Source organism: Artemia franciscana, chromosome 4, assembly GCF_032884065.1.
Source record: "Artemia franciscana chromosome 4, ASM3288406v1, whole genome shotgun sequence".
NCBI classification, from domain to species: domain Eukaryota; kingdom Metazoa; phylum Arthropoda; class Branchiopoda; order Anostraca; family Artemiidae; genus Artemia; species Artemia franciscana.
Genome location: NC_088866.1, coordinates 52,241,276 through 52,254,813, shown reverse-complemented (window position 1 = coordinate 52,254,813; position 13,538 = coordinate 52,241,276). Strand labels below are relative to the sequence as shown.

Sequence of the window (13,538 nt, the reverse complement as noted above, 5' to 3'; positions counted from 1 at the left end):
AGGTTTGTACGTGTACTATGAAGTGGGGGAGTATGCGTGGAAGCATCAGAAAAAAGTAAATTATTGGAACATTTTAAGATACTGTGAAAAAACTTATGAATATTGCTGTATTTTAGGGTATAGATCCGGGGATTACTATTTTTATCGCGGATTTTTATAGTAGATAACTTCGAAGACCACACTGCCTTTCCATGACGAAAGTAAAACAGTTCAAAATAGGGATGATACCTTTTTATTGACAGTGAAATATAAAATTATTTAACTGGATATTTCGAACACATATACAGTGTTCATCATCAGCAGTAAAACTAAAAGACATGAATAAAAATAAACAGAATTTATACCTAATAAACCAATTACATATAGTTTATTGCTCTTATTTTTTTTCAATGCAACAGCCGAGGCAAATCTCCTTGACCTTTTCGGTTCCGGTTCATTAGATTTAACTGACGTATTACGTGGACAGAGGTCATAGCTGTTAGGTGAAGTGATATTTACTTTATTTGACCTCAGTAAATTATCATAAATTGAGTTCAATCCAAATTCACCTGTATCTCTGTTTATGGAATTATTCTTGAATAGAATTTTTTTAATTTCGATTGTTTCCCTGAAAGTTTGCTTTAAACCTTGGTCCCTAGAAATCAAAGAAACATTTTCAAACAAAATAAAATGATTTGGAAAATTAAAGATATGCTCCGCGAGGGCCGACGTGAAATCTTCAGGTTTGGTATTTTGCTTTGAAATATCCAGTTAAATAATTTTATATTTCACTGTCAATAAAAAGGTATCATCCCTATTTTGAACTGTTTTACTTTCGGATTTTTATAGATATTCAATCCTTAACGTCGACGCATGTATTTATAGACACCATATATAGAAAAACACACAGAAACTGATGTCAACTACAAATCAGTTCCCCTTTGGGACCTACAGGGAATTACAACTTATCAAACTCATAAATCTAAATTTGTGTTCTACCTTGCCTAGTATAAATGACCTATCTTGAGAAACTCGAATTTTGTGCCTTGGGTATTTTCCTGAAGCCACCTAATTGAGCTGCTTTTGATTTTGCTTATATTTGGGTCATTTTGAAGAGGGAAACGTTAAGTGGCCGAGTTAGTTCGGAAGTGTACTTTCAGGTACTAATTTTTTGCAATAATTATTTTAATATAGCCATCTACCACCCTAAGGTGTCCCTTACTTCGCCAATAATTTTCTACGTTTTCCCAACCAGGTATGAATTTTTTTTCTTTTTTTTTCTTTTTTTTTTTTAGTGGAGAATTAGATCGATTGCCCCGGTATAAAAACCGAATAAAAAATAAGTTCCGAATGGGTCTTCTGCGTGTTGCATTGCATTGTAGAGCCGGCGAACCAAGCTCTATATTCCGAATGCTGTTTGAATACCAGTGACCATTTCTTCATTAAATGCAGGTCGTGACATAAAAAAAATAATAATAAACGATTTGATTTTTTAAACGCCTTACACGGTCATGCCGATCAGAGGCAGTTCTTGTCATGTCGTTTTGAAATATTTATTTTGTCCAAATAAGTAATTAGTTTTGTTGGTGGTAATTTAGTTGCTCTTATTAAAGCTTTAAGATCTGCGAATGTTCTTTTATTTCGAACATCTTGAATTTTTTTTTGTCAATTAAATCTTTTTTTTCAGACTCAGAGAGAATCTGCTCTTTGCGCTCTAAAGGAGGCTAATCTAGCACTCGAGATAAAGTCAAAAGTAGAAGAGCAATGTGCTGCTTATAACGCTCAGCTGGACTCCGCCTGCAGTCAAATTCAAGAGCTGGAAAATCAGGTCAAGGTAAGGCTTCCTTGAAAAGTAGTAATATCCTCAAAACAAGTGGCACACCCTTTCTTATAAGAGACTATTGCTGTCATTATTTGCTGTTAGTAGCCACTAGCAATAGAGCCTGTTGCTCGTCAGGATAAAAAAAGGAAGTAAAAAAAGTAATGTGCACCCTTGTGAGCATCAAATACCTACTGACTGATCGTAAAAAATTCTCACTTCGGGTACTCGTTGTATAAAGTCATGCAATCGTTTCCAGAGCTTAAGATTGATAGTTAGGCGAGAGTTACCAACACAACCAATTTTACAGACAGATGAATGTACCATGTATAAAATTTTGTTTGAAAATGTGTGCAGTCAAATTCAAGAGCTGGAAAATTAGGGCAAGATGAGGGTTCCTGTTTTTTTAAGGATAGCTTCTTAGCTAATGGTACAATCTTCCCTGCCACGGAACTACTGCTGGTATTGTTTGCTTTTATTGACCACTATGTAATTGAATCCGTAAGGACAATACATGTATACCTATGTATATATGACGTTCTGAATTTTTTCCCCCTCACTAGCCCTATTGTATTGTCTTGCTTTTTTTGTGCTTTTTTTTCGTTTATTGACTAAAAATTGAATTTGGCCCATCTGGACTTATGATAGAAACATTTCAGAAATAAATCCTATGTTATGTGTAGTTCAAAGCCAGTGGCCGTATTCACAAAACAAAACAAGAACACCAATACCCAACAAAATTAAGTCACTGCCATCTGCGCTTCCACACAATTCCCCTAAAACAACCTAATGTATAAATTAGATAACTCAAGGTAGACCTCAAAATCCCTTGGAGCAGCTTTATATCCCCTTGAAAAACAATGCTATTTATGAAATTTTGCTGCTATCAAATTTATGTGATAGAATACAGTTGGATGAGGCTTCCGGATTATGGATCGATTGGACGTGACTTCGGTGACTATCTTTTTCCACATGACTATTTAGTTACAATTAAAGAACCCTTTTAAGGGCAAAATACAATCCCCAAGGTTCTGGCAGTACTAATCACAGCGGCAATGAAACCTGTTCGAATTAATGGAAACAACTACACAACCCTTTATATCATGTAAAATTATGAAAAATCCGGAATTTCATTTTTGTTTAAAAACACCTGCTCATAAAGTTATGTAATATTTGGTAGAAGCGGGTGCCAAATCAAAAAGAAGAAAGGCGGAGTGAAAGGCAACAAAAAAAGTGAAAACTTGTGACACCGAACAGCATAAGAAGATCCAGCTTTCTTTTGAAGGTGGAGATTAAATTAAAAAGCAGAATTGAAAAGCAGCAAAAAATAGACCCAGACATTGTGACTCCGAACAACTTAAGAAGATCCAATGCAAATCCGCACTTTGAAGGTGCAGGTTAAATTAAAATCAGAATTGAAAGGCAGCATAAAATAAGCCTACAACTCGCGACACCGAACAGCTTAAGAAGATCCACCTTTTCCTTGAAGTTGCTGGTTAAATTAAAAAGCAGAATTGAATGGCAGCCTAAGATAAGCCAAAAACTTGTGACACCGAACAGCTTAAGAAGGTCCAGCTTTCTTTTGAAGGTGCATGTTTAATTAAAAAGCAGAAAAGTAGCAAAAAGAAGCTCAAAAGTTGTGACACCGAACAGCTTAAGAAGATTCAGCTTTCTTTTGAAAGCGCATTTGTCTTTGGGAATCAATAAATTTATATTCAACATTGAAATGGTTCAGTTTTTCCCTAATACGATAAAGTATCTTGTAATTTTGCAAAATGGATATATGTAAATGAATTATGGTTTGTTTTTTATTCCTGCTCTTCGGCATAACGAAGTGAATGTGTTGAATTAAATGCATTTCAAGCTAGCCTGGAGTTCTGAATCTAAGAGGGAAGAGCCCCTTTTATAGCAGTGACCTATTTATAATACTTGGTTTTATTTTCATTTTGATTGTACTCTTACCTGTTGATTAATAAATAAAAGTTTGAATAGGGATAAATGCTTTTATTAGATAGCGATAATAACTTTCACAAAACATCACTGTCTAATAAAAGGATATATCCCTATTCGAACTTTTGTCTATCGTCATAGAAAGGCAGTATGGTCTTTGGAATTGCCTGTTGAACAAAGCCGGAATTAAGATTATTCGATAAAAGAATACACTGTATATTGTTCCAATACAAACAGGTGAAAATGGTAAGCCCACTTGATAAAATCTATTATAAACGAATGTCCACTCTTGATCTTTATTTATGTCCTTAATAAACTTTGCCGGAGTTGAAAAGCTTAAATCGGAGTTTAAAGCTATTAACCAAGAAAGAGCTGAGCATGCACAATTTAAATTGACTGGCCATATCACCAATTCGATATATTTTTTTAGTTTTGAATCTTTATTTGTGTTCTGTACAAACTTTCAAGGAGTTGAAAAGCTTAAATCGAAATTGAATGTACTTACCCAGGAAAAAGCCAATCCTTCAAATTCAAATTCGATTGGCTGCATTGGCTTAATTTTTTTTTTTTTTATATGTGTGTTTAAATCTTAAGGGATTTGAAAAGCTTAAATCGGAGTCAAATGCACTTAGCCAGGAAAAAACCGAGCATGCAAATTTAAAATCGATATTGGTCGATTTTAAGAAAGTTATATAAACTTTCATGGAGCTGAAAAGCTTAAATCGGGGTTAAGTGAATTTAACCAAGAAAATTTCGAGTATGTAGATGCTAAATCGATATTGGTTCTGTTTTTTGTTTATATGAACTTTCAAGGAGTTGAAAAGCTTAAATAGGAGTTAAATGTGCTTAACCTGGAAAAAGTTCAGCATGCAGATCCAAAATTGATATTGACTTTTATTTTTGTAAATTTGGTATTATATTCTATTGGCTTTAATTAAATTTAATTAAAATTTAATCAGCGACGAGGGGTTTACAGCTTTTGCTTGTTGCAACGAGAGGTTGGCAACTTTTGCGAGTTGGTGTACCTAGTATCTATTTTCAGATCCTTACAGATTAACAACATCAGCGTTTAATCGAAGCGACGAAACAAAATCAAAGCGTTGCTCTCGCAACACTTTACTTGACGAAGCCGAACAAAGGTTGCGGCAACACCACACGTTGCCTATGCAGCTTAGGTCTAGTTTTTGTTAATTATGTATATAAGTTTATAGAAAGTTGAAAAGCTTAAATAGGAGTTAAATGTGCTTAACCAAGTAAAAGTTGAGTATGCAAATTCAAAATTGATACTGGCTTTAATTTTTATTAATTTGGTGTATAAACTTTAAGGGAGTTGAAAAGTTTAAATTGGAGTTAAATGTGCTTAACCAGGAAAAAGCCGAGCATGCAGATGCAAATCGATATTGGCTTTAATTTTTTATTAATTTTGTGTATAAACTTTCAGGGAGTTGAAAATCTTAAATCGGGATCAAATGACCTTAAGGTCGATCTCCCAGGTTTTATGCCAATGCAATTTTTAATAACGGTGAAATGTGTATTAACAACAGACATGAGCAGAATCTTTTATGGAAAAATTACTGTGGCTTCATTGAAAGCTTTAACATGAATAGACCGGACAAATATGCATTTTTTTCTTTAGAGCTTGATAGAAAATTAATTAGTGGGGACACCTCCAATGTTTAAAAGTAGTAATAAAACTTCTCTTACAAGACGTAGAGCATTGTAAAGTAGCCTCTCGATTTGCCACAAGATTCCAAAATTTCTGGCCCTGAATTCTTTTTTTATTATTATTATCAGTTTTCTTTAAAATTGGCCATTTAAGATATGGTTCCTTTACTATCTATAAGGATTGTACTAATCATACAGCTTAGATTTTTGTGTCGTTTTGTAGATCTTATACCGATAAATAATCCCAAAGATTCTTAAGGTTGTAGTTATAAGATATGATTTTTAGCAATAATTTTTAATATCCAAGATTTCCATATTTCTCATTGGCTTAAGTTGGCCAGTTAGCTTAAGTCAACAGTCTTTAGATATTCTCGCACACCCCTCAAGGAGCAATTAAGCCAATGAGAAAGGAGAAAATCTCGTTTACGTTTTAATCTCGTTTAAATTAGGCCGAATTCGGCCAAAACGGGATTGGTGATCAGAAGTTCTAGCACTCCTTTTAAGATTGGGAGTGATTGGAGGGTGGAAATCCCCCCCCCTCCACACCTCATACTTTCCTTACATGCATCTGATAGAAATTTTGAGATGGTCATTTGTTGTCAAAAAGCTTTGAAAAGAGCTCGTTCGATTGGAAATTTAAAGGGGGCTAGTGCCCTTTTTATTATTCCCAAGTATTTGGATGGCAACCAACCCCCCTCCCACGCCCACCATTTTCCCAAACACATTCGATGAAAATTTTGAGATAGCCATTTGTTTCAACGTAATTGAAAGGCCCATAAAATAAGTCTTTGAGAATGACGACCCCTCTCCCCACAGCCCTCAGGGCAAGGGTTGTAAGTTATACCCTGGGGTATATAAGATTTATATGGAAAGAGTGATCGTAAAAAATTCGAGGGGCGTTTTTCTCCCTCCCCCCCCCCAATCCTTGTATGTTCATAATCACGATCGTATTTTCAAGGGTTGAAAATTGTGCCCGTGGGGCTTATAAAGTTTATATAGAAAGAGTGATCATATAAACTTTGGAGGGGGCCTTGTTGGATTTGTAATCAGAAGTTTTAGTTTCCCTTTCAAGATTGAGAGTGATCAAATTGTGAATACCTCTTAGAGAATGGGGCCAACCCAAATGCAAAATCATAAGTGCATAAGTAACAGCCAATTTAACTAAATTAAAAATATAATAATTTTTAAAATAGAATCAATTTTGACAAAAAAAAACTGCTTTTTTGTGCACAAGCTTGATGAATGATGTTATAATTGTATAAGTTAAAAACATATAAGGCGTAATAAGTGAATGCAATGTTTATACAAGCCTGTCTTTCGACAAGATAACAATGTAAGAAATACATAATTACAAGAATCAATTTCTTACAAAAAACTGCCTTTTTCTATAACCCTGTTGTATCAAGTATTATTTTTAACATTATAAAAATCATGTAGATATAGTGAAAGTTCTTAAGCCGAACTGGCCAGACATGACAATAAGCAACCAAGAGAGATAAAACTACAAAAAGAAAACTTCAAATGAGACGACGGCCAGTAGAATTGAAAGACTAAAACAACGCGGATATTTCGCCTGTATCCAAACAAGGCGTCTTCAGCACAAGATTAAATAAAAAAAAACTAGTTTTTTTTTAACTGAAAGTAAGGAGCGACATTAGAATTTAAAACGAACAGAAATTACTCCGTATATGAAATGGGTTGTCTGCTCCGCAATTCCTCGCTCTTTACGCTAAAGTTTTTAATTGTTTTAAAAAGTAGAATTGTGGCAAAGAGTCAAACTTTAGCGTAAACAGCGAGGGATTGCGGAGGGGACAACCCATTTCATATACGGAGTAATTTCTGTTCGTTTTAAGTTTTAATGTCGCTCCTTACTTTCAGTTAAAAAAAAACTAGTTTTTTTAAATTTAATTTCTGAACGTTTTTGAATTAATGCATGTTTGATTTTGGCTCTCCGCACATAAGTTATTGAAATGAAATTAGTATATTAATTTTTTTTTGGCTAAATGGCTTTCTCTTAGTTTTGATCAGACGATTTTGAGAAATAAGGGGTGGGGAAGGAGGCCTAGCTGCCTTCCAATTTTTCGGTTACTTAAAAAGGCTACAAGAACTTTTAATTTTTAACGAACGTTTTTATTAGTAAAAAATATACGTAACTTAAGAATTAACTTACGTAACAAACTTTTATATTCTTATATTTTTATTATGTGCACGAGGGGGCTTGTACCCTCGTTAATACATCGCTCTTTACACTAAATCGTAAGTTTTGTCCCAATTCTTTAAGAATGACCCCTGAATCAAAAAGGCCGTTGAATAAATAGTTGAAATTACTAAAAATATTTTAGCATAAAGAGCGAGGTATTTATCTCCTCCTAAATACCTCGCTCTTTATGCTGAAGTATTTTTGGAACCCCTCATATGCGTAATAATCTCTGTTCGTTTTAAATTTCAATGCTATTCCTTACTTTCAATTGAAAAAAACGTTTTCATGTTTATTTTTTCATTGTTTTTTTATAGTAATGCTAGAAAATCCTGTGCCCTTTTCATTGAATTTTTCTTCCCCCGTGACATATTCCTCCAAGAAAAGATCCTCCCATATAGCCCTCTCCCATCAACCCCACCCCAAACTAAGAAATCCCCCTGAAAACGTCTGTATACTTCCCAATAACCATTACTATATGTAAACACTGGTCAAAGTTTGTAACTTGCAGCCCCTCCCCCAGGGATTGTGGGGGAGTAAGTCATTCCCAAAGAAATAGTTATTATGGTTTTTGACTATGCGGAACAAAATGGCTATCTCAAAATTTTAATCCGTTGACTTTTGGAAAAAAATAGCGTGGGAGGGGGCCTAGGTGCCCTCCAATTTTTTTGATCACTTAAAAAGGGCACTACAATTTTTCATTTACGTAAGAATGAGCCCTCTTGCGACACTCTAAGACCACTTGGTCGATACGATGACCCCTGGGGGAAAAAAAAAAACAAAAAAACAAACAAATAAACACGCACCCGTGATTTGACTTCTGGCAAAAAATACGAAATTCCACATTTTTATGGCACTTGGTATTAACCAAGTGACATATAGCAGTCGCCAATTCTGTCGGTCTGTCGGTCTGTCTGTCGGTCTGTCGGTCCCGGTTTTGCTACTTTAGGCACTTCCAGGTAAGCTAGGACGATGAAATTTGGCAAGCGTATCAGGGACCGGACCAGATTAAATTAAAAATAGTCGTTTTCCCGATTTGACCATCTGGGGGGGGGGAGTGGGGCCCCGGTTAATTCGCAAAAAATAGAAAAAATGAAGTATTTTTAACTTATCAGCGGGTATTTGGATCCTAATGAAATTTGATGTTTGGAATGATATTGTGTCTTAGAGCTCTTATTTTAAATCCCGACCAGATCTGATGACATTGGGGGGAGTTGGAAGGGGAAAACCTAAAGTCCCGGTTTTGCTACTTTAGGCACTTCCAGGTAAGCTAGGACGATGAAATTTGGCAAGCGTATCAGGGACCGGACCAGATTAAATTAGAAATAGTCGTTTTCCCGATTTGACCATCTGGGGGGGGGAGTAGGGGCCGGTTAATTCGGAAAAATAGAAAAAATGAAGTATTTTTAACTTATGAGCGGGTGATTGGATCTTAATGAAATTTGATGTTTGGAATGATATTGTGTCTCAGAGCTCTTATTTTAAATCCCGACTGGGTCTGATGACATTGGGGGGAGTTAGAGGGGGGAAACCTAAAATCTTGGAAAACACTTAGAGTAGAGGGATCGGGATGAAACTTGATGGGAAAAATAAGCGCAAGTCCAAGATACATGATTGACATAATCGGAACTTATTGGCTCTCTTTGGGGTAGTTGGGGGGGGGGGGGAGTAAGTCATAAAAATTAGAAAAATGAGGTATTTTCAACTTACGAACGGGTGATCGGATCTCAGTGAAATTTGATGTTTAGAAGGATATAGTGTCTTGGAGCTCTTATTTTAAATCCTGACCGGATCTGGTGATGGGGGCGGGGAGTTGGGAGGGGGAAACCTAAAACTTGGAAAACACTTAGAGTGGAGGGATCGGGATGAAACATGGTGGGAAAAATAAACACAAGTCCTAGATAGATGATTGACATAAACGGAACGGATCCGCTCTCTTTTTGGTAGTTGGGGGGGGGGTTAATTCTGAAAAATTAGAAAAAATTAGGTATTTTTAACTTACGAACGGGTGATTGGATCTCCATGAAATTTGATTTTTAGAAAGATATCGTGGCTCAAAGCTCTTATTTTAAATCCTGACCGGATCTGGTGACATTGGGGGAAGTTTGGGGTGGGGAGACCTAAAATGATGGGAAACGCTTAGATTGGAGGGATTGGGATGAAACTTGGTTGGAAAAATAAGCAAAAGTCTTGCATACGTAATTTACATAATTGGAACGGATCCGTTCAATTGCGGGGGGGGGGGGGGTTAATTCTGAGAAATAAGAAAAATAACGTATTTTTAACTTACGAAGGAGTGATCGGATCTTCATGAAACTTCATATTTAGAAGGACCTCGTAACTCCGATATCTTATTTTAAATCTCAACCGGATCAAACGTAATTTGGGGGGGGGCAGTTGGGGGGACCGGAAATCTTAGAAAATACTTAAAGCGGTGAGATCAGGATGAAACTGGATGGGAAGAATAGAAACCTGTCTAAGATACGTGACTGACATAACTGGACCGGATCTGCTCTCTTTGGTGGAATTGGGAGGGGGGAGGTAATTTTGAAAATTGAGGTATTTGTAACTTACGAAAGGGTTTTATAATTTTAATAAACCTGACAAGAATACAACAATGAAACAATAAAAACAAGAAGAATACAATAGAATTCACGAAGAAAAAAAAAACGCCAAATGTAACTAATTTATTTTCTTTACAGGTAGAATACCGAACAAGAAGAGACTATAGAAACATTGTATTTTCAAGTTTATCTTTATAATAATTGCCAATAAACAAAGTACAGCAAATTCGATAACTCTAGTACCGAGTCTAACTTTAGGTTCTGACCTTCTCACAAGTGCCAAATGAGCTCTTGGCTCTTCCGACCTCGTACCATATGAGCTCTCGGCTCTTCCGACCTCGTCACAAGTGCCATATGAGCTCTTAGCTCTTGTTTTAGATAGGAGCTTGAAATTTTTGCTATAGGGTTCTCTGATATGCCGAATGCGATGGTGTGATTTTCGAGTAAATAAGGCAAATTTTCTCAGGCTCCTAACTTTTGATGACAACGACTAAATTAATTGAAACTTATGTATTTAGAATCAGCGTGAAAATTCGATTCTTTTGATGTATCTTTTAGCATCAAAATTCCGTTTTTTAGAGTTCCTTTTACTATTGAGCCGGGTCGCTCCTTACTACAGTTCGTTACCACGAACTGTTTGAAAAGAAAATAATTCGGTATTTCGGGGCTTCTGACATTATTACTCCTTTGTGGAAGTTAGGCTCAAAATTGGAAAAGGATTATATTTTTCTCTGGGCCCCTTCCACCTCTTAGTTCGTTTATTTTCCCGTTAGTTTTCACCTGTTTTCGCTTTATAGTTGTGTTATCTCTTAGCAGTTCTTTCGTTAGTTGAGTTATGGTTGTGGTATATATGTTTTATCGCTCGTATAGTTGTGTTATTTTCAAACTATACTCCATAATAGAGAGGTTCCGAACACCCAGCATTGTATATTAAGCTCTGACGTTTGATTCTAATTTGACGTTTTTTTCTAACGTGACCAGATTCGTCCTGCGACCTTTTCATTGAATTTTTCTTCCCCCATGACATATTTCTCCAAGGAAAGATCCTCCCACATAGCCCCTCCCCTCAACCCTACCCCCAAAACCAAAAAAATCCCCCTGAAAACGTCTGTAGACTTCCCAATAACCATTATTATATGTAAACACTGGTCGAAGTTTGTAACTTGCAGCCCCTCCCCCAGGGACTGTGGGGGAGTAAGTCATCTCCAAAGACATATTTATTATGGTTTTCGACTATGCTGAACAAAATGGCTATCTCAAAATTTTGATCCGTTGACTTTGGAAAAAAAATGAGCGTGGGAGGGGGCCTAGATGCCCTCCAATTTTTTTGGTCACTTAAAAAGGCCACTATAACTTTTCATTTCCGTTAGAATGAGCTCTCTTGCCACATTCTAGGACCACTTAGTCGATACGATGACCCCTGAAAAAAAAAAAAACAAAAAAAAAAACACGCACCCGTGATTTAAAATGCAAAATTCCACATTATTGTAGATAGGAGCTTGAAACTTCTACAGTAGGGTTCTCTGATACGCTGAATCTGATATGTTTCATTTTCGTTAAGATCCTACGACTTTTAGGGGGTGTTTCCCCCTATTTTCCTAAATAAGGCAAATTTTCTCAGGCGCGTAACTTTTGATGGGTAAGACTAAACTTGATGAAACTTATATATTTAAAATCAGCATTAAAATGCAATTCTTTTGATGTAGCTATTGACATCAAAATTCAAATTTTTAGAACTGTTTGATAGAAAATTAAAAGAAAACTAATCTAAAAACAAATAAAAACCACCACCAATAATAATAAATACAATTGTCGCTACTTATCCACGTAGGGAAAAGCAGCTATTTGAGTTACTTCAATGATAATCAAAGAGCAACTGAGGAAAAATTATGAAAATTGAAACTTAGTTGATTATTCTGTTGCGAAATAATCCTCTTGTAAGCTAACTTTGAAGCAACTCTTTTTGGTCTAGTTGGTAATCTTGTCCCCTGGTGATTGTGTAAAATTTTAATTCCCCCATCGACTATTGGTTAACTTTCACTCTTGCCACCCTATTTCAGTGAAACGAGGGGTTGTGATTGCACTGGTGGATTGCTTTATGTGTCAGTGTTAATGTTTTGGCCATTTTTTATAAACGATAGGCCATGTGGCTTTTGTATTTGAAATGTACTTTATGATGCTATAAAGTTTTATGGCCTTACAAATATATCAAACGGACTAGGGCTGGTTGTCTCTGCGTTTGATTTATTGTCTCTCCGGCGGGCTTTTGATTTGTACAATATTGAGCTCACATGGACATTTGAAAAATCTTGTCAGAACTAAGATAGGCCTTCGAAATTCAAGTATGCACGTAAATAGATCAATATTCTTTAGTATACCTTTCTCTTTATGGTACTATATGGGTCATTATACATTTTTTACCATCATTTTCGCTTGACTTGGGAAAATCGGCTCCAACTTTGTCCCCCCCCCCTATATTTTTGTGAAATTATGCCACTAGACAAAGAGAACAATCTTGAGATAAAAAGGGATCTATACCATTAGAAAGAAAGAAAAAGACAACAACCACATCGAATATTCATTATTGTTCCCTTTTTACCTAATTTTCCGAGACCACACTGGTTATACACGATGCAAAAAACCCGAAGAACGAAAAAAAGAAAAAATAATTAGAATAAGACAAACTGGGTAACTGGGCAAGTTAGTGAATCAAACAGTTCGTGGTAATGAACTGTAGTAAGGAGCCACCCGGCTCAACAGTAACCAAAACTCTAAAAAACGGAATTTTGATACCAACAGTTACATCAAAAGAATCACATTTTAATGCTGATTTTAAATATATTGGTTTCATCAAGATTAGTTTTACCCGTCAAAAGTCACGAGAAAATTAGCCTTATTTTAGAAAATAGGGAGAAACACCCCTTAAAAGTCTTAGAATCATGAAAAAAAAATCCCACCATCAGATTCAGCGTATCAAAGAACCCCACTGTAAAAGTTTCAAGCTCATATTTTCTTATCTCCTATTTAAGCTCCTTTTGAAACAGTTCGTGGTAACGAACTGTAGTAAGGAACGACCCGGCTCAATAGTAAACGAAACTCTAAAAAACGAAATTCTGATGCTAAAATCAAAACAGTTTTTTTTAGGACTCTTTCCAACATGAATTCTGTGCTTGGGAATATCTTGTTTGACTTATGACTTTATACATTTTGGATTGAAGTCTGAATGAGGAATATCTTGTTTGACTTATACATTTTGGATTGTTTTCGTTGTATTTGGAATGATTTCACCTTTTTAGATGTAAGTTTCTGTTTTGTTTTTTTCATCAGTGTATTGAAATGTGGAATCACGCAATTTTGGGTCATA

At 35.7% G+C, this 13,538-nt stretch overlaps 1 protein-coding gene across 4 annotated transcripts in view; it reads left to right on the top strand.

Annotated features, from left to right (window-relative positions):
- LOC136026569 (kinesin-2b-like) overlaps positions 1–13,538 on the top strand; it is a 97,824-nt gene that overhangs the window by 69,187 nt on the left and 15,099 nt on the right. For 3 of the 4 annotated variants that reach the window (XR_010617337.1, XR_010617336.1, XR_010617338.1), the window contains exons 7-8: positions 1,667–1,813; positions 13,319–13,472. Coding sequence is in view for 1 of the 4 variants with exons in the window: in XM_065703267.1 (XP_065559339.1) it covers positions 1,667–1,813 (147 nt within the window). In the remaining 3 variants the exon portion in view is untranslated. The remainder of the gene's footprint in view (positions 1–1,666; positions 1,814–13,318; positions 13,473–13,538) is intronic. The other variant, XM_065703267.1, reaches the window with a different exon arrangement.